Below are 20,515 nucleotides of genomic sequence, written 5' to 3'. Positions count from 1 at the left end.
ACCTAGACCTGGGAAAACAACTGAAGGTGGGGACCATTTTCTGAAAAAGTAGAGTACGGTTGAAAAGCTGCAAAATAACTAACTAAAGGACTAACTAACAACGACATCATCTTCTCCAACATTTGGCATGAAACAACCAGTAAAAACAGAGCAAAAACGTAAATCGAAACGAAGCAGACGGAATTAAAAGCAACAAAACCGAAGAACAGTTAAAACTAAGGCAGATCTACGGCTACTAGACGAAGCAAAGTAAAAATGATAGCAGAAAATCAAAAATCCATGCACAACTCAATTCCCCTGTTCAGATCCACACTTCGGATGCTAAATCCATTCCGGATCCAAGATCCGAGACAAACTCCGAAACAAAACCTCTCCATAACTGCAGATTCGCCGATTCACCACAGATTAACAACAACAACCACAGATCAACTCAGATTTCCCAGATCAAGTACACAAAACATCCAAAGCAGAGAATAACAATCAACCTCTGAAACAAAACCTCAAAATATAGAATCAATGTAAATCAACACAAAATCAACACCATCGTGACATAAAATAAAATTCATAGATAAACGATAAGTAGCAAATGAGCAATCGACTTCGAAAATGGTGAAGTTCGACGGAAATCAAAACGCAAAAGCTGAAAAGTAAACAATTGTATCTTCGCCCTCCTTGAGGACGGTGTTGCAACCGAATTTCCCGAAGATGAACATCTAAACAACCCCAGAATCCCCATTTTTCCCAAGTGTGTGAGTGTGTGTGTGAGCTGAGAGCTAAATCATGTATATCTTGTGTGTTGCATGCTCCTCTTTATATAGGCGTGGAAGTGGGTCCAGCAGGGGCTCTTTTGTGTGAATAGTCTTCTTTACCCTCAGCTTTGGACTCCCTTCGTCTAGCCATTTTCTTCCTTGATTTTGCTCACTTTTCGTCTCCTTCCTTCGCTGGTCCACTGCCTTCAGTTCTTCCTAGACCTAGCGAATTCCTTCACACACCTGGCTTAAAAATTGTGTTAGACCCAGTAATTGGTGATTTTTCATCACATAATCGATGCATGAAATTAGCCTTATCAAGCTACTCACACTTAAACCATACTCGTCCTCAAGTATAAAGACAAGAAAAAGAAATAAGGCGAATTTCAACGCATGGTTATCCCCTGACCGACTCTCTGGACTCTATCTTAACACAGACTCCTAGACCTAGACCTAGACACAAACTGACACACAAAATAACAAACACTTAAAAAACTACGCTGACATCCTATCCACATGTCACATGTAACAGGTTAATTTGTATATATGATGTTGACTTGTTCATATCTAAATATGACTGCATTACGTTAGAAATAATCGAAATTTTAGGAATGAAAGACATTATATATGAGATGAGTCCGATAAAAATAAGATATCTTTTTCTAAAAGATGAAGATTTGACTAGGCTATTAATTGGCTATGCAAATCTCATGACCTTATCCATCTATCTCATAAACAGCACAGCTCACTAATTTTGCACCACGGCTAAGTGCTGATCTGCCATGGAAATAATGTGATGTGGATCAAGTTTTATATTATTATTATTATTATTATTAGTTTATGGAGTACTTAATAGTAGATTTTTCATTGATTTGGTGTAAGTTATAGTCTTATAGAGGTGTTTTTGTCTAATGTAATCACGCTATAAAATTTTGTAGTTTGCTACATTCGTATTGAACATCGACAAATGTAGAAATTAACAAATATTCCCTCTGTTCCATAATAAGAGTTATATATTTTTTTTTTCAGTTTGTTCCATAATAAGAGTCATATTTCACTTTTATCATAAATAATAAGTAGGTTTTATATTCAACTAATTCACTTTACTCACATTTTATTATAAACCAATATAAAAAAATAGGCTCCATATTCCACTAACTTTTCCAATCTACTATTCTTTATATTTCTTAAAATATGTGTTCGTACCAAGTGTAGTAGTATTATTCTTATTTAGGGAAACATCGATAAATAGTACTCCCTCCATCTTCAAAGAGTGAACAATAATTTCGACACAAATTTTAATAAATAAAGAGAAAAGTATTGGAGAGTGGGGTCATACTCCCTCCGTCCCAAGATAAGCGACCTACTTCTTTTGGGCACGGGATTTAAGGAATGGTATTTAAATAAGTTAAAGTGGAGAGAGTAAAGTATGAGAGAGAGAAAAATAGAGGAGAGAAGAGAGAATAAAGTAGGTGGAGAATAAAGTAAGAGAGATAATTTTTTGCTAAAAATGGAAATAGGTCACTTATAGTGGGACACCCCAAAAAGGAATACGAGTCACTTATCTTGGAACGGAGGGAGTATTATTATAATAATATAAGTTGATAATGGAAATGGTATAAGTTGTAAATAAAATGATGTGTAATGATAATATGTTTTTTGAATTTTTTAAAATTAGAAATTTTATACTTTTCAGATATGGACCAAAAATGAAATAGTTCAATCTCTTTGAAGATGGAAGGACGGAGGGAGTAGTTTAATAGAACACACGACTTTATGATTCCTTTTTGTAATTGAGATTTAAGAAACATAACTGTAACATAGCTAGCTTATTTTATTACATTGCAACATTTAATAAGGGACAACTTTAATGATCTGTAATGTGACCCATATACTATATATAAGAATATTCTATATAATTAAATTCATATTAAGCCTAAATATGAGTAAGTAGAAAGGGAGTTGGATGAGGTCGGCGAAGAAGGCTGCGATGCTCGATCATGTGAAGTTGAAGATGATGATGGAGATGAATTGGCAGGCTTTCTAATGGTCAACGGCACTACATCATCGAGCAGGCCTTGTTGGGCCATGGAATCAGGGAGCCCAGTTTCTGTTTGGGCCGGAAAGTAATGGGCTTTTGATTCTGTAATGGGCCCTTTGTGTTTCTTGGCAGGCTGGTTGTTTAAGAACAAGAATGGGTAGGTATAGTGGAGATGCAGGCCTTCATAGGTGATTATTAGAATCTCAGGATCTTCAATGGACCTCTCCACTTGTTTCTTTGCATTGCATCTTGAATTTGTGCACCTATAATAGCTTCTGCGTGTGTGTAAAATCACTATATCAATTCTATTATGTATATACAGTCTTAAAAAATGAAAAAGTGAGAATGGAGTAAAGAATTAAGGGTAAATAGCAAAAAAAGAAAAAAAATCATTAAGTTTGGTCAAATTCTGGTCTATCTCGCAACTTTAAAAACTGATCAATTATATCATAACTTTTACATTTTTCTCAATTGTCCTACTCCCATAGTATATGATTTGGGAGAAATTATGTGTGATGTTGATAAACAAAAAGTACCATGCGAACAAAACGTTCAGCTATTTAAACGATGTCGATGTCGTTTAATACACTTAGTCAATTATATCTTCAATTTCTACATAAGTACGTATTATGTTGATAAATTCACAAATATAGCATGGTAAAAAAATTTTCCGGTGGGACAATTGAGAAAAATGTTGAAGTTATGTAATTGACTATTTTGAAAGTTGCTGGGATAAACCGGAATTTGACCAAACTTTATGATTTATTTTGGCAATTATCCAAGAATTAATGTGACCTGGGATTTGGGCTATTCTTGATTGATTTCTGGCCATATTTCCTCCATTTATATCCATCATCCGCCATAACATTGCCACAGTTGTTGATTCTCAGAGTATATTTATTGTTGTCGTCATGATTAGCCTTTCTCACATGACTTCTTTCCATCATTGAAATTCTGCATATATCCAAAACAATCAAAACCCTAGTGGCATAATTAACTATGTAATGAAACCTTGATTATCCTCAAAATAATGAAATACTATTACAGTACCTGTCAGCTTCTGACATATGATCACCAAGGCCATGGATTCCATAGCTTTCATCAAGCGTTACTGTAGCGAGAAGGTGGGAATCAGATGAGAATGGCACGTTGTAAGGAAGCATGAAAAGAGACGACAACTCATCGACTAGCTCGTATTCACTGCCAGCTGCTGCCACATTAACTAATTCATCCATCGTTGATATTATTGGATTCAACATTCAACAATTCTGTATACTTATAAAATTTGAGGTGCAAAGTGATTAAGGTTAGGTTGGAGAGTGGAGCAGATGAAGAGGAAGGTTTGAAATTGATGAATTTGTGTCTGCATTCGAAACTTTAGTTGGTGGTTGCTATTTATACATTCTTAAATTTGGCGATAAGGTGTTGTTTATGTGGTGTGCTTGAGTTCTTTCCTTTTTATAGGATTTAGTTAGCCTTTCATTTTGTATTGCAAGGTTGACTTGTGAAGATTACTATCATGTCAAAACCAAATACTACTAATAAACTAGTACTATACAAACTTCATTGTAAAAATAATCCCACTTTTATTATGTTTTTTTTTTAATGTACAATTTATTAGCCGTGTATTTAACTAATTAAATAAAAAAGCTTTATGTTCTAGTATGACAATTGAACACGTGAAGGTGAAACGATCGAATTCAATGTTATGAAATTATATGGTTGACATAAACAGATATATCCTCTGTTTTTTGTGTCACATATTTTTCCATGATTTGTCATTTATGATAATATTATATACATATAGGTGGACCAATGTTTGTTTTTACAGTTTTTGGAATGTAGTTTTTGTTTTTTTAAAGGTGGACTAAATTAAAGCCTACCTAAACCACACATCTTCAGGTAAGATCAAGAGTCAACTGCTAAAATAGAAGCATATAGCTCTCTAAATTATGTAGTATTAGTTTATCTTAAATATCTTAGAGCAGTTGAGCTTCAAACTTAATTTATCAAGAAGTCATTGCAGTCATTTTAAATACTTAAAAAAATGTCAAATAATATTGCTCATCAGTGAGTCTTTGATTTATAGTTTCTCCTACTTTCCCTCGATCAATAGTTATTTTACTTAAAAGAGAGGTGTAAATTGATAGTGTTCATCATGATTCATGATCACAAGAGGGTTGAATCTTAAATGGAATTGCTTGAAAGAAAGGGAAATGTAAGTTTGGATATGAATATGGAAAGGAGGCTAGGGTTGACTTTAGAGAAAAGTCCGAGAAATAATAAAGGCGGATGAAGACAAAATGGCATAGGTTTAGCAGCAGTTAATGAAGGTTTTGCGTCTGTTTCCGGTGAAGAGAAGAAGAAACAAATAATGGTGAAGCTTTCAACAAAAGTCAACCCATACTCACACCCACCCTTGGCGGTGGTTGATGGCCTACACTCACGTGTGGATATGAGAATGGAACCGTTCTAGCTGTTCTTGTCTCTGCCTAACCATTTGAGTCACTTTTATATTTTAAATTTTTTTTTATAAGTGAGTCATTTCAATATATAATGATAATTAATTCATTTTTCCTTTCCTATTTTATTCTTTTTTACTTTATTAATTATTACCTATCCACTTAAATATACTAAATATCAACTTGTGTCAAAAAAATATATATCAACTATGAATGAACGAAATGAGTAATAACCCGGAAGGGATCAGCTAAGTCATTTTATCAAACATTTGCTGCTACACCAATACTAAATTGACATGTGTACAATCTTTAAAAAATAAAAAATAAATTAATTCTTGCATGGCATCTCTTCCTCGGTCACTCACGCTTAATTCAACTTTTATTTCATCTTCCCTTGCAACTCTACGCATCTTCCTCACAAATCTCTTGCAGAATTCAACTTCATTTTGACATCTTCCCCACAAATCTCTCTAAACCCGGCGGTGCACCTGCGGTGGGCAGGGAAGTTGCAGTCCAAGCGTCAACTTCTAGAGAGCAGGCCAAAACTTAGGGGTTGTGATAGATCGGGGATCGGAGGAAGTCGTCGTTGGTGGAGGCGAGGAGGGCGAGCCTCTCCGTTGACGACGGAGGATTCCACGGGGATTCTCGGTGTGATGAAGGGTGCCGCAGGAAAAATCTGAGCAACCAGTCCAGGCGGGCGGTGGGGCGAGCTGCTGCTATTTGGTGGAGATCGAATCGGCGAGACGAATTGTAGGTGATTCGAGAGGTGGTGGTGGACTGGAGGAGGTTATCGGCGGGGAGAAGTAGGGGAGAACGTAGTTTGGAAGGGGGGCGAGAGAGAGGCAGACGTGGTGGTGCTTTGGCTTTTTACCGGCGGCAATATGATGTTCAAAAGGTGGAGAGTTGTGGGGAAGTTGAAATGAATGTTGAATTCAGCTAAGTGTATGAGAGGAGGAAGAGAAGAATTCAGCGCAATAGTGTGAGAGGAGGAAGAGATTATTTTTTTAAAGATTGTACACATGTCAATTTAATATTGGTGTAGCAGCAAATGTTTGATAAAATGGCTTAGCTGATCCCTTCCCGTAATAACCTATCTATATAATGCTATAAAGGATTTAAATTTTCTTCCCCCCACAGTTTAAAGATCTACTTTACAATTTTAGGAGGTCAATAATTTAAAAATTCATTTACTTTTTTCCATTTTTGATATACAGACTCCAAATTCCACTATCTTTTCTACTCACAATCTATTATTCTTTCTGTCTCGTATTAAGTGATCAACTTTTCAATTTGGATTGTCTCAATTCAAGTGTTTGATTTTCTTTTTTAAAAAAAGGTAACATTTTACTCTATCTTACTTTATTTTCTTTTATTGAGTACTTTATTATCTTCACTTTATTCGATATGTATATCATTCTCTTAAATCTCATGCGAAATTTTTTTTTATTACTTGTGGCGGAACAGAAGAAGTATAAAACTAATACTCCCTTTGTCCCATCATAAGCAAGTTTTATTCCATTTTAGGATGTCCTACTATAAGTGTTCATTTCATTTTAAGCAAAAAATCACCTCTCTTACTTTATTTTGCCACCTATTTTTCTTTTCAGTACTCTACTTTTCCTCCTCTCATACTTTACGTTCTTTACTATAACTTTATAAATATCAATTCTTTAAATCTCTTACCCAAAAGAAGTGGCTCGCTTATGGCGGAACGGGGAGAGTGCTTAAAATGAGATCCAACTTTCACTAACTTTTTCTATTTATTTTTTATAAAGTCAAACAATTTCTTCAATCATGTTAAGTCAAAATGACTCTAAATGATGTATGGATGAAATACATGTATATAATATTATCATAATATTTTCGAATGTATTGTTCACTCTACTGTGGTCAACTCCGTTCGTCTCACGAGAGTATGCATTTTTTTTATTATGGAAACTCCTTACATTCTAATGAGGTGGGACTCATTCTCCACTAACAATTCTTTAATTACTTTTTCTCTATATCTTTTTTACTTTATTATTAAAACTCGAGTCCAACTAAAAGTACAATTTATTTTTTAAAAGACCTAGACAATAATAATACTAATACTCCATATGTCCTATTAAAAATGAAACATTTTCCTTTTTAAATTGTCCCATTAAAAATGAAGCATTTCCTAAAATGAAAATATCTCTATCTCTGCTTTTTCATCTCTCTTATTTTACTCTTTCTTCATTAACTTACAAAACAACACTATATAAAAACTCGTGCCGATTCCCAAATATTATATATTTAATGGGACGGAGGGAGTACTTCTTTTATAGTAGTGTTTGGTACGTAAACAAAAAGTATTATGAGCTGAAAGAGCCTAACCCAAAAGATCTGGCAAGGGCCATAACAAGGCATGGGTTAAAAAATGCAAATTATTGAGGATTATATGTTGTTATGTTATTCAGCTATAAATTTTTTAGGGACAAATTATTTAAAAGTGAACTGCTCCTAAAAAAGTTTTTTGGATAAAATGGTAATTTGCAGTGGGGCAGCTCACTGAAGTTTCAAAAATTTAGAGCATCTGCAGTGGGGCAGCTCGCTGGGACGGCGGAACCGTGCTCATGCCGTCGGCACGGACGATCTCGTTGCCAAGAGCTTCGTCCTTGGCAGCGGACGGACGCGTGGTGTGTTCTGGTTGGGTAGTAACGCCCAATCGCGGGGGTGGTTGGCCTGTGATGCCTACTCGCGCGATTGTGCGTCATTTTATACCGTTAATTTTTTATTTTAAATTCGTAAAAAATTGGAAAAAATCGGGAAAAATATAGATTCCCAAAAAATATAGCCACTTTTTGGTCATTTTTTCCAATTTTTTTACTTTCTTTATTTTTATTATCCCTAAATCATCTATAAATGCCTACATTCATCATCCATTTTTCTTATCAAATGATCTCTCACTCATATTTCTATCATATTTTTTCATACAACTCACATTCATCTTCCTCTCTCGCTCAAACACTCTCTCAAAATAAAAAGATGCATCAGTACGATATGGACCGGATCATTGCGAAAGTGGAGTGCAAAGAACAAGAATACTATCAACAATATTATGCCGCTAATGAAGCCTATGTCGCAGCCGCCGCCCCTCCTCCTCTGAGATCGAGATCAAATCGCCGCTACATCCCTCATGATCGGGAGGGAGCTCACGAAAGGCTCGTGAACGACTGTGTCACGACCGCACTTTGCTAAGGATAGCAAATACTGTTTATCGTGACTAGGGGAGGATTAAAGAAGCGGGGAAGAAAGGGGAATCTCTACAAAACTGGAATGAACGAAATTAAATTGGAATAACTGGAAAAATATATCAGAGTGCGTAAAACAAAAGAATATAAGCTCGTTATTTTCATTGCAGCGGAAGAGTCAAGAGAGAATGACACCGTGTGTGGAGACACGATGCATCCAAGCATTTATCACACTGAAACACATTTGTCATCCCTGCTCAACATCGCCCCTCGTCACCACCGCTTTACCTGCATATTTTGAAATATATGCAGGGCTGAGTACAAAAGTACTCAGTGAACACATTGCCGAAAATTACACATATACATTTGAAAATATTGTCAAGCCATCATCATAGTAACACACAGGGGTTTTATTAAAAAGACCTGAGCTTACTAAAAATATTCACATTGGGCTGCAGCCCCTTTTTCCTGTATTTAGCCATATCTGATCATCTTGTGCCGCTGAGATGGTGTTCTCATACGGTCACCTTCCCTGCCCATCATGACAGAGGTATCCTTGTGCCGGGAAGGTGGCCACCTTCCACGGTCACCTTCTCTGCCGTCCGTTCACGGCCAGAGGTATCCCGTGTACACTAGTCCGAGCGGGGACACCACCCTCACCGGGACCCGAATTCGACTTATATATCATCATTCATAATTCACTTGGCCTTAGCCAACAGATAGGCATCATACACAAAACATTTATGACAAGACAATATCAAATCACGAACATGTGTTCGAGTTTTCATAAAATATAATTTGTATTTTTAGTATAAGAAAGCTCACCTCGTTTGTTTAATTTCCTTAACTTGAAATTCTCGCTCCGACTTTAACTTGCAAGATAACCTTTTTGAAAACATCACAATATAATATAATATAAAAACAGACTTCAAGAAATTTCTAAACTTTAAGTAGAATGCATGCCTCAATTAATTCTCTTTTCTTATTTCACTTATCCTTAGGAATTTCTAAAACTAATTTCTTATTGGATGATTCTTCCTTCACGGTTCCGGACTTCAATTTAATTGATATTCCATACATTGCTATGAATTTTACGCAAAACTATAATAACTTGGATAGCAACTAATTACTTCAACTTACTTAACAATTTTATTTTAGGCCCAAAATAATTAAATTCGAATTTTGGGCCATTCCCTAATTATTTCCTACAGCACCAAAGTAATTAAAAATCGGCCCAATTCAGTTTTTCTTTTGTTAGGTGTAGACACTTAAATTCTTTAGCCCAATTAATGAGCCCACTACTAGTACCTAGAAACTTCTCCTCTCCCCCACATTCCATCGTGATTAACAAGAGAGAAAAGAGCTCTCCCTTTTTCTGACTTGTTACTGCCGCCGCCGACCAGCCACCACCGTCGCGCCGCCGCCGCCTCCGGCGGCTTCCCGTTCTCTCTTCTCTCTTCCTCTCTCATTTCTTTTCTTTCTCCCTCTCGGCCCTACACCGCCGTCGCTGCAGTGAGCGCGGCGGTGCACCGCCACCATGCACCACCGTTCTCCCTTCTCTCTCGCTCGGTCCGCCACTGCCACGGAATCCGCCGTCACCACTGTCAGCCCGAGCCGCCGCTGCCCTCTCTCCCTATCTTTCTCTCTCGCGGCGCTGCCTCCTCGCCCAACACCACTACCGCCGCCTCGCCGTTCTCCGTGAGGTAAGGTAGGCCCAATTTTATCATTTCCCCATTTTGTTTTATTTCTAAAGATTAAATCTTGAATTCTAAGTTTGGTGTTTTTAACTAGTAGATTTGTAAAGGTCTTGAAATCATTGAATCGGTGACATATCGGAATTGTGGGGCTGTCCTCGTGTCCATGGGGTGCCTAAGTCCATTCGCCGGAATCCGGCAGATTCATCTCCTCAAGATAAGTTTTCCAATTGGCTTAGTCATTGAAGTGTCTACTTACTTCTGCTACTTCATGAATTTAGTGATTTTGGAGCATTTGTCTTACTGTTATGCATGGCTTAGTGGTGGAAGATGATGTTAAACTTGTTGTGTATTTGTTGATGTTACTTGGGCAGATTCTACTATCAATTTATATATGCATATGCTTGTAAATATATGAAAGAAAAGACAGGTTTGGGGGTTTACCTTAGGATGTGGGAACAAAGTGTTGTTGGATTGGGGACTTGATCCTACAATTATCTGCAATACTCCCTCCTCGTACTCCTTTATTATATGTGGGTGTAAAGAGAATGTTTGATAGTGATGGGTGGCTATTTCAGGAAACTTTGGGGTTTTATATACTTGCTTCCTTGCAAGTTGAGGCAAGTGGAAGGAGGTTTATCTTGGGGAGGCTTAACTTCATTGTCATATTTGTCAGAGATATTTTCTCTTGAGGAGGTGATCTATGGCCAAAAAGTGTTTTGAGTAATGAGGGATTATACTAGGCGTTGATCTCTCTTCATTAGCATTTAAATGCCCACTTGCAATATAAAAATACTTCTTTTATATGATATGTGAATCTTAAAAAAAACATTTCGTCAGTAAATCTTGTTAGGTAAGTCTCCTCAAAGATTAGCTCATACTTTTCAATTTCATATATTTTGCTCTTCTTGGCATTAAGTGCATGATTTTATATTGTTATTGCAAATTTTCCTTTTTATGTAGGAGCACTCATTTGGGAAGTTGGTGATGCTCAAAGGCGTGTCGGACTTAGTTGGGACGCGAGCATTTGTAGTCAAGTGGAATGTTTGAGACTTGCACACCTCTCTCACTTCCGATTGGATACGAGCACGATCGTTTTAAGGGTTGTCCGGACTTGCACATTTCTCTAATTGTAATAGATTAGGAATTCGATAAATTTGTATAATAGTACTTTAGCGGACTTCGGAGATGTGCCGGACATTATACACTTTTATTCGGTGTTACTCTTTTAGTTTTACTTGAAATGTTCGTTTGAGAACGAAACAGTTATTATCTAAAATTCCAAGATCGATTATTATAAACGAAAAGGGCAGGTTTCGAATACTACAACGTTCACTTATTTTATTTGTCTATTTATTTATATATTTATTTATTTATCTTTGGGCTAATAATAATAATAATAAGGTATGAAAGTTTGGGTTGTTATAGACTATTTTTCCGATGAGCCACGGTTCCTGGCAGATTACTTTTGGCGTCGTTTCTGCATGTCAGAACGCTTGTTTTTGCGTATGTCAACACATTGTCCTCTTTGAAGAATACTTCCAATCACGGTCAGATGTAACCGTCGCCAAAGTCTCTCGTCAATGCATAAGTGTCTTTTGCCATCCGACAACTTGCTACCGGGCAATCGTGGATGTTTTCGACAAGTATTTGCATGTGGGGAGTTCACTGGAATCCTATGTTATGCCTCAAAATGTTGTGCGCCGCCGCTCGTGCTACTTTTGGCGAGGAATTCCTTCGGGCACCCACCACTGAAGATTACCAACTGATGTTTCATATTCACGAAGCAGACCACATATTTCCCAGCATGATTGAAATCATTGACTGCATGCATTGGAAGCGGAATAATTGCCCGACTGCTTAGAGGGGGCAACACTTAAGCGGCCACAAAGGCAACGGCCCAATGCTAATCCTTGAAGCGGTCACTGACTACCGTCTATGGATTTGGCATGCATATTTCGGTGCGGCTGGATCCAACAAAGACTTGAACGTGCTCTACTCTTCCCCTATCTTCAAAGATCCTTTAAATGGTGTAGCACCGACGATCGACTTTACCGTCAATGGGCGCCAATACCACATTGGATACTATCTCGTCTATGGTATCTACCCAAGGTGGCCGAATTTCGTGAAGACGCTGATAGGCCGCAGTTTTCATGCTGGCATTTCATACATTATATGCATACGTGTGCGCGTCCACTTAAACTGGCTAGGATGGTACCTAGACCTAGTCTTATCGTTGTGCCTAAACCTCGCTATCAAAACCTCAACCCACTTCTACTAGCTAGTATAGGGGAGTAAGGATCTATCCCACAGAGATGGAGACGACGTGCATTTTTGCGATGACATTTTGAAAGGGTTGACTTGCTACCACACTTTTTTGGGGTTGAGACTAACTAAACTGTACTGAAATGGAAACATGGAACACAACTAAACTGACCACGAGGTCGGGTGTGACTCATAATGCATTATCATGTGAAACATCATGCGGAATAAAAAATAAACTTAACTATCAGCGCACCTGAAACAAACAGACAATGAACAAAACTTACTAAAATTAAACTGGACAAAAGGTAGAAGAAATATGGGACCACTGATCCTAACTGTAAAAAACGAAAGGTACAATGCATAAAGCATATTTTTGGTCTCACTCTTGGATCTGGGTATTTTCTTCTTCAAAAAGCTAAACTAACAGAAATCAACAACTTCCATGGATGAATCTTAAAGCTCAAAAACATAAATGTTAGAGTTAACTTAGAAAACACAAACTAGAACGAAACAAACTTAGAATCAAAAGCATGCATGACTTGTCGGTACGTCGATCAAAACATGTAAAACACCAAAGAACATTCTGATCTACTTTAAACTAAGTGAAATAGGAACAAACAACTAACTCTTAGCTAGATCGACATAAGAAACATGAAACGAAACTTCATTACTCAAAATAGAACAAGATCCACGGAGCAAAATAAGAACACAAAATCAAACACGATTCAACCAACAAAACAAAATCAACTTTAGTTCTTAGCTACGAAAATTTGGAAAACTAGACTATAATAAAAACTAAAATTGAAATGGAATGAAAGCGAATAAACGGAATGTCTTTTTTTCTAAACGGTGGAACTTCTACTGGAATAGCTACGTCGGCTGGAATGAAAGTGCCAGCTAACATCTCCTTCGGCAGGTGGCCGAAGGTTTGGGTTTGGACCATGAGGCATGGTGGAAGTGAAAAGTGGTGGCAGAACTGAGAGCTTGAGTGAGTGATGGCTAATGGATAATGATCTTCATGTTAATGCCCTTATTTATTGATACGCTCAAATTTTGCACTGTTTTAGGGCCCTTATTTGGTCTGTTTTTAGTGTCTAAATCGCAATTCATGTTCATATTTCACATGTTTTATCTATTTTGGTATTTTGACATGTTTTGTGAGAATTGTGCATATTTGAGTCAAAAAGATAGGAAAAGTCGAAGATGGAGTTCTAGAGCGTTCGAGACGCCCAGCGGCACGCTGCGTGTGTTGCAGCGACCGTTGGCCCACAGCGACCGCTACATCTGAAGCGGTCCGCTCCTGAAAAGCTGTGCTGAAAAGTCTGAAGACGCCCAGCGACCGCTGGGACGTGTGCAACGACCGCTCGAGAAATTCCGTAGCCACTGGACTAATCCACAGCGACCGCTGCAGGATATGCAGCGATCGCTACCCAAATCCGCAGAGGCTTCAGACATTGCACAACAACCGCTGGCCAAGGTGCAGCGGTTCGCTGCGAAAAGGCGGTGCACGAATTTACCTAGATTTTCTCCAAATTTTACCTAAATTAGCCAACCTTTTCCTTCCATCCAAGGATTCGACTTACTCCCTATATATACCCCCCTTAAACCCCTTCATTCAGAGACACTTTTTACATTCTTTGCCTCATAATTCTAGCGCAAGATATTTGAGAGTTCTTCGCTGCGCAAGAGGTTGAAGAAAAAGTCAAGTGAAGATCAAGGCTACAGGAGTCTACCTTTGGGTTTTATCACTTTAGTTCTTATGTTTACATTGTTTTCCCTTCAAACTATGTTTTTAGATTATTCTATCATGTGTTACTAAATTCATAGGATTATAGGGATGTGTTAGTAACTCTTTTTGGTTTATACAAATTCCGTTTTCTATTTAATATCCGTTTTGTTTATACTCTGTTTCTTCCTTAAGTTATTTCGTAATACTGCATGCTTGAGTGACACATTCGATGTTGATTTAATATAACTTGCTACATAATTGTGAGAGGAGGTTGGCGAGTTAGATCCAATTAATAGACACTACAATTAGCTTCCCTTAAAACGACACTGTTAATTGTGAGTGAGGACTTTTCAAGGGTCTTAGGAGCTTCTAGGAGTTACGTATCTAGGATTGACAACCCTAGTGTTAATAATCTACGCTTGTACCGCATGGGCTAAACTATGTGACTCGTTCTATCGAAGTATAAACTGTGCTAGGGTATTGTAGTAGGGATTTGTATAACCATAATTGTGATCGCACATCCCTGGAATTCTCTTATCTCATTTATTCGACCTCTAGTTTGTGTTGCATTCATCCATTTACTGCTTTCAGTTTAATTGTTTTCCAAAAATTCTCTGTTTCTCCAAATAGTAAAAGAAGCTTAGTAGGAGGTAGCCAATCGGTGATCTTATTCCCCTTGTTCGACAACCCGGTACTGACCATTAGCTATACTAGATCTACCCTGTATACTTGCAGGTATTTTTAGTGCTAATAAATAGTGCATCATTTATAGGGCGGTATGACCCAAATCCCTAAGGTAACTCCTTTTATTTGACAACTCTACCCTTTAGAAACTTCTAAAATGGTCTTCCTTTTCGTTCCAACTCGAAGGTGTATCCTCTTGACCAGTTTGCACCTCTTTTTGCTCCTTTTTAACTCATTTCGCCTTCGGCGGCCGTTGTGTGAATTGATACTATTCACTGCACATTTAGCAACTAATTTTAGCATATTATCTGTTTAAACACGGTAAACTGGCCAGTAACCAATCCTCAACATGCCACAAGAGCCAAACCATTCTTTTTGTGTCAAGAAGTTGCTCGGAAAGATGTCGAAAGAGCTTTTGGGTTCTTCAAGCTCGATTCAACATTGTGAAGACCCCGTCTCGAATGTGGTATGCAATCGATATTGACGACATCATGTGTACACGTGTATTATCTTGTACAACATGATAATAGACGACGAAGGACTGAGGGCGGCTAACTTTTTTGACGAGGATGAAGCCGGAAGCTCAACGCAAGTCTACCCCACGCTGAGGTGTGCATACTACGGTGCGCGAGATGAGCATACACGACGCCTAAGCCCACATCGAACTTCAAGAAGACCTAATCAAACACATTTGGGCGAAATTCGGCCACGAGTAGTGGATTTTTTTAAAATTTTAGGAATTTAATTGTTCAATTTCTAATTTTTAGGATTTTAATATGTATTTTTTTAATTAGTTTTTAGTAATTTGTAATAGTATTTCAAGTATTTTTAATGCAATTTAATATTGTGGAAATATTTTTAGTAATTGAAGTATTTAAATTAAATAATAGATAGTGAGACCCATGAATAATGTTAGAGCATGCGTTGTGGAAGAGTACGGATGTTGGTGTTGTGTTCTTGCAGAAGAATAGGAGCACAGATGTAGATTCTCTTAGTTACAAAAAGGTACTTTTGCCCTATTTTTAGAACTTTTTCCCTTTATTCCTTTTTAAGTCTATAATCCCATCTCTTTATTTAATGGAAAACTGAAGATTATTACTCCTATTTGTCTATTTAAAGGAAAAAAAAAGAAGAGTATTGTTTGTAGATGCTGGGAGTATTATTTGTTTAAATTCTTTTTCGTTGGAAAACAGATCTAAAACGACTTGTCATTTTTTTTCCTTCTTCCTTTTATCTTCCATTTTTCTCAAGTGATTGTTTAGTTTTAAATACTCACTCCATCCTAAAATAAGTGAGTCATATTTCATTTTGTGATGTCCTATTATAAGTGAATCATTTTTCTTTTTAACAAAAAATCTCCACTCTTACTTTTTTCTTTACTTACTTTATTCTCTCTTTACTTCTCTACTTTCTCTCTCTCATAATTTACCCTCTCTATTTTAACTCTTTAAATATCAATTCCTTAAATCTCGTCCCAAAAGAAGTATTTCACTTATCTTGGGACAGATGGAGTAATAAATACTCTATCAGTCCCTTATAATTTATCACCATTTAATCCGACACGAATATTAAGAAATGTAATAGAATGTGGGTTCGAAAAAATTAGTGGCATGTGAGTCATACTTTTATATGTTAGTTTTATAATAAAATGTAAATGAGATTGAGTTAGTGGAATGTGGAATCCATTATCAATAATGATAAAAGTAAAAAGTGACAAATTTTTAGAGACGGATGAAAATAAAAATAAGTGATAAATTTTTATAGAGCGGAGTAGTATATTTTTGTTTGTGTGCATGTGCGTGTATTCAGTTGGTTTTAAATAGAATGTACTGCTTTTCAACAATATTTTTGATTGAACATCGAACATATACGTGAAGGCCGTTTCTAATTTAGTCTAGGCACAATAAATATCTTTTTTTAGGCCCAATCATATATACCTAAGTTTAGTTGCCCACAAGAAAATCTCAATCCGCCCACGACTGTTTTACTCTTTTGTACCATAAAAATATAAACAATTGATATGACACATGAATTAAAATAAAATTATTCAAATGAAAGACAAAAAGAAAAGAATAGTTAAAATAGTATTAGTGGCCAGTGAGACATTATTAGTAGTGTTTAATGGTGGTAAATGATAAATAAGTTGATGTATAGGGATAATAAATTGGAAAATAACTTTCCAAAAAAGAAATGCACATATTTTTGTGGGACAGATGAAAATGGAAAGTGCATATATTTTTATGGGACAAAGGGTTTAAGTTATCAATCTTACTGATTCCAAACGTTTATTTCTATCTTCTTTGGAGGTGTTCGGTTTGAAAGATTGTATCTCAAGATTAAATATGTTGTGTGTTTGTTCATGAGATATAATCTCATAACTTGATCCTAAATGGATAATCATGGAATAATTAGCCATAACTAACTCCCTCCAACTAAAATAATCTCACAACTCAATCCTAAATAATATTTTTGTACTATTTTATCCAGGAAATCGAACATCGTCTTTGAATATTAACCTTGTTGAAAAGTAAAATACGGAAAATAAATCGAAGAACTCTTGAATACTACATTATGATTGATTTGAATTGTTCATTGAGATACATTCTATATAGATATTTATAGGACTCTAGATATAAATATACCTAGGAACTATACTCATTGAAACTCTACACTGTAAATGTTATTCTCTTCCCAACATACTTGGGACTCACATGTTTTCTTCCCAACATACTTGAGACTCACATGTTCTCTTTCCAACACTCCCCCTCAAGTTAAGTATCGAGTTTTTTCGATACTTAACTTGCACGATCTTCACTTTGATAAATAGTTTATACTTGTATTTAGGAGTTATTCACTTTTCATTGACAGTTTATGCTCGTATCATAGAGCTCTTCAATTTTTTGTTGATAGTTTTAGCTTGTACCAATGAGCCATCTTAGATAGTTTTAGCTCATATTCAGGAGCCATTTTAGATTTTTTTCTGACCGACAGTTTTTACTCGTGTCGAGGAGCTCATTTAGTCCAAAAACCTTCAATTTGGAAGGCCATTCTAGGCCCATTTCGGCTCAATACAATGAGCTAATTATCTTTTCATTGTTTCCCTTCTTGAGCCCAATAATAATAGGCCTATTTTTTTTTTCTTTTCTAAAAAGACGTCAACATCCGACTCCTTTCTCCTCTCGCCACCATCACGGCGGCTTTCCATTCGATTCGCTGTCGTTGCCAATTTAGCTGTTCTCGAATCCAATTCAATTTGCCGCATCTCGTCGGACACGTGGGGAGTTGAACTCAGGAATGGCTTTGTGATAAGGCTAATTTCATGCATCGGTTATATGGTGAAAATCACTTTATTTTACTGGGTCTAACGCAATTTTTAAGCCAGGTGTGTGAAGGAAATCGCTAGGTCCAGGAAGAGCTGAAGGCGATGGACTAGCGAAGGAAAGTGAGCAGAATTGAGAAGAAAAATGGCTAGACGAAGGAAGTCCAAAGCCGAGGGTAACGAAGACTATTCACACCCTGCTGGACCCACTTCTACGCCTATATAAAGAGGAGCATGCAGCACACGAGATATACATGATTTTGCTCTCAGCTCACACACTCACACACACTTGGGAAAAAGGAGAATTCTGGGGTAGTTAGGGGTTCATCTTCGGAGAAAGTTAGTGGTAACACCGTCCTCACGAAGGGCGAAGATACAATCAGTATACATTCAGTTTTTTTTGCACTATTATTCCGTCGAACTTCAACGTTTTGGAAGTCGATTTGGTTGTTTGCTACTTACCGTTATCTATGCATTTAGTTTACACCATGATGGTGTTTATTTTGTGTTGATTTACGTTGATTCTGTGTTTTTTTGAGGTTTTATTTCGGTAGTTGAATGTTATTCTCTGTTTTGGAAGTTTCTGTGCTTGATCTGGGAAATAGGTTGTGGATCTGTGTTGTTGTTGTTGATCGGTGGTTGTTTAGCGAATCTGTAGCTATGGATATACTTTTGGTCAGAGTTTGTTTCGGATGCTTGGATCCAGAGTGGATTTAGCATCCGAAGTGTGGATCTGAACAGGGGAAACCAAGTTGTGCATGGATTTCGAACTTTCTGCTCTCTTTAAATTTTACTTCGTCTAGTAGCCGTAGATCTGTCTTAGTTTCAAGTGTTTTTCGATTTTGTTGCTTTAATTTCTGTTGCTTCGTTTCGATTTACGTCCTATCTCTGTTTTTACTGAATGTTTTATGCAAATTGTTGGAGAAGATGATATCGCTGTTAGTTAGTACTTTAGTTAGTTGTTTTTCAGCTTTTCATTCGTACTTTACCTTTTCAGCAAATGGTCCCCACCGTCAGTTGATTTCCCAGGTCTAGTTAATTTAGGGAATAGTTTCTTTAGATCTAGTGATTGTCCTGCTTGTTCCAGTTAAATGCTTTTTTCTTGTTTTGTCTAGATCTAGTTGTTAGCGTAGCAGATTTCAACTCCAAGTCTAGTTTAATTTCCTCAACCCAAATTGCGTGGCAGCAGCCAACCCAAAAATAGTCCCGAATCCTTGAACATGTTTAATTGCGCATTCATCTCTGTGGGATCGATCCCTACTTCCCTGTGTTAATTTTAGTATACGTGGTTGAGGGTTTTGAAGAGGTATTATGTGTGTCCGACGACTGAGATCTTCCAACGATCCGTGAGTTCCTAGACCCTGTGATCTAGTGGATTCGCTGGACCTAGGAAGCTTGATATTCCTTACTGTGCACATAGTCTAAACCAAGTAGCTTCACTTTGTCCCCTCCAATTTTTCAGATGCCTTCTTCAATACCTTCAATTGATTCCCCCTTATGCAATAAAGCTTGAACCTTTGAGCAGTTTTAGAAATGGGATTCGTCTTAGATTTTCCAATTCCCCTTCCTTCAACCCACAACTCCTGATTCTCTTCTTATTCTTCGGTGCATTCGGAAAGGGCTTTCTGGGCAGCTCATTCTCTTTTATCAAACACACACTATGCCACGAAGAGCAGTTCTGAAAAGTCGAACTCCAACATCTTCTGGTGCAGGATCTTTCTCCACTATAGGAGCTTTTTCTGTGACCACTTCGATAGTCTTGACTAGGAGGTCTTCCAGTAACCTTCCCGCCTTGATTTGATAATGCTCGAGACCTTTGGGTTTGTGGTTTTCATCTTGAGATGCGCCATTGGAGGCGTGCACTTCCGAGGAGATCACCGAGTTTATGGCGGCCATCCACTCAGCATCTTCATCTTCCTCCCCGCTGCTGCTGTAGCTGCTCCGATCGCCGCCACCACCCATACTGAGGCTGTGCGGTGACAGTATCTCTCTCCCCTAGCTGCGCAGACGTTGGCTGCCCCGCCTTCATCCTCGGCGATTGACGTTGGCTGCCCCGCCTTCGTCCTCGGCGTTTGTCTCCTTGATTAGGAGATGAATGGTTTGGCGGTGGTTTATATCTTCCCCTCGGCCAAACACTTCATCCATTAGCCTCTCACGGCTGCCCCCTCTTAGGCAGTAGCCCCTCCTCTCTTGGTGGGTTTCTGCTCGTTCCTCCTACTCCGGTCATCTTTGCCTTCTTCTCCGACATAAATTTGGAGAGGGATTGTTTGGTTGGATACTTTCTCTCCCCCTCGGCGGGACAAACCGAGGACTCCTCATCTGTTTTCCTCTCTTGACGGCGGTTGGGGTCGCAACCTGTC

General features: G+C 37.6%; 2 protein-coding genes and 3 long non-coding RNA genes across 7 annotated transcripts; 1 reads left to right on the top strand and 4 right to left on the bottom strand.

The window, feature by feature from the left end:
- Positions 1-546: 546 nt before the first annotated feature.
- On the bottom strand, positions 547-1,742 carry LOC148923171 (uncharacterized). The gene is made up of 2 exons (XR_016132644.1): positions 1,080-1,742; positions 547-992 (listed from the first exon to the last, which is right to left on the bottom strand). It is a non-coding gene; the product is annotated as an uncharacterized LOC148923171 (long non-coding RNA).
- Positions 1,743-2,548: 806 nt separating this feature from the next.
- Positions 2,549-4,217, bottom strand: LOC148923170 (uncharacterized). The gene is made up of 3 exons (XM_089060621.1): positions 3,841-4,217; positions 3,586-3,744; positions 2,549-3,065 (listed from the first exon to the last, which is right to left on the bottom strand). Exons 1-3 carry the CDS (start codon positions 4,047-4,049, stop codon positions 2,675-2,677), a joined length of 759 nt encoding a protein of 252 aa, XP_088916747.1. The 5' UTR covers positions 4,050-4,217; the 3' UTR covers positions 2,549-2,674.
- Positions 4,218-8,550: 4,333 nt separating this feature from the next.
- Positions 8,551-11,378, bottom strand: LOC148923169 (uncharacterized). The gene is made up of 3 exons (XR_016132490.1): positions 10,603-11,378; positions 9,290-9,349; positions 8,551-8,752 (listed from the first exon to the last, which is right to left on the bottom strand). It is a non-coding gene; the product is annotated as an uncharacterized LOC148923169 (long non-coding RNA).
- On the top strand, positions 9,793-11,395 carry LOC148923168 (uncharacterized). Of its 3 annotated transcripts, none has more exons than XR_016132488.1 (2): positions 9,793-10,167; positions 10,259-11,395. It is a non-coding gene; the product is annotated as an uncharacterized LOC148923168 (long non-coding RNA). The 3 variants fall into 3 exon arrangements; XR_016132489.1 differs by having other exon boundaries at positions 9,793-10,172; positions 10,269-11,395; XR_016132487.1 differs by having other exon boundaries at positions 9,793-10,172.
- An 8,407-nt stretch (positions 11,396-19,802) lies between these two features.
- LOC148923167 (uncharacterized) lies at positions 19,803-20,117 on the bottom strand. Its single transcript, XM_089061417.1, has one exon. The coding sequence runs from the start codon at positions 20,115-20,117 to the stop codon at positions 19,803-19,805; it is 315 nt and encodes a 104-aa protein (XP_088917543.1).
- Positions 20,118-20,515: the final 398 nt, after the last annotated feature.

Source organism: Salvia hispanica, chromosome 6 (genome assembly GCF_029641045.1).
Source record: "Salvia hispanica isolate PSC_SH4W2 chromosome 6, Shi_PSC_v1, whole genome shotgun sequence".
Classification (NCBI taxonomy): domain Eukaryota; kingdom Viridiplantae; phylum Streptophyta; class Magnoliopsida; order Lamiales; family Lamiaceae; genus Salvia; species Salvia hispanica.
The sequence above is the reverse complement of the archived record's forward strand: the minus strand, read 5'-3'. Positions and strand labels throughout refer to the sequence as shown.

Bases quoted from the DNA above. Each gene is read 5' to 3' on its own strand.
- LOC148923170 (XM_089060621.1), bottom strand. From the start codon at position 4,049: ATGTTGAATCCAATAATATCAACGATGGATGAATTAGTTAATGTGGCA. The intron at 3,745-3,840 runs GTACTGTAATAG...GGATATATGCAG, and splicing joins CATATGTCAGAAGCTGACAG to AATTTCAATGATGGAAAGAA. The intron at 3,066-3,585 runs GTCACATTAATT...ACACACACGCAG, and splicing joins AAGAATAGCCCAAATCCCAG to AAGCTATTATAGGTGCACAA.
- LOC148923167 (XM_089061417.1), bottom strand. From the start codon at position 20,117: ATGGGTGGTGGCGGCGATCGGAGCAGCTACAGCAGCAGCGGGGAGGAA.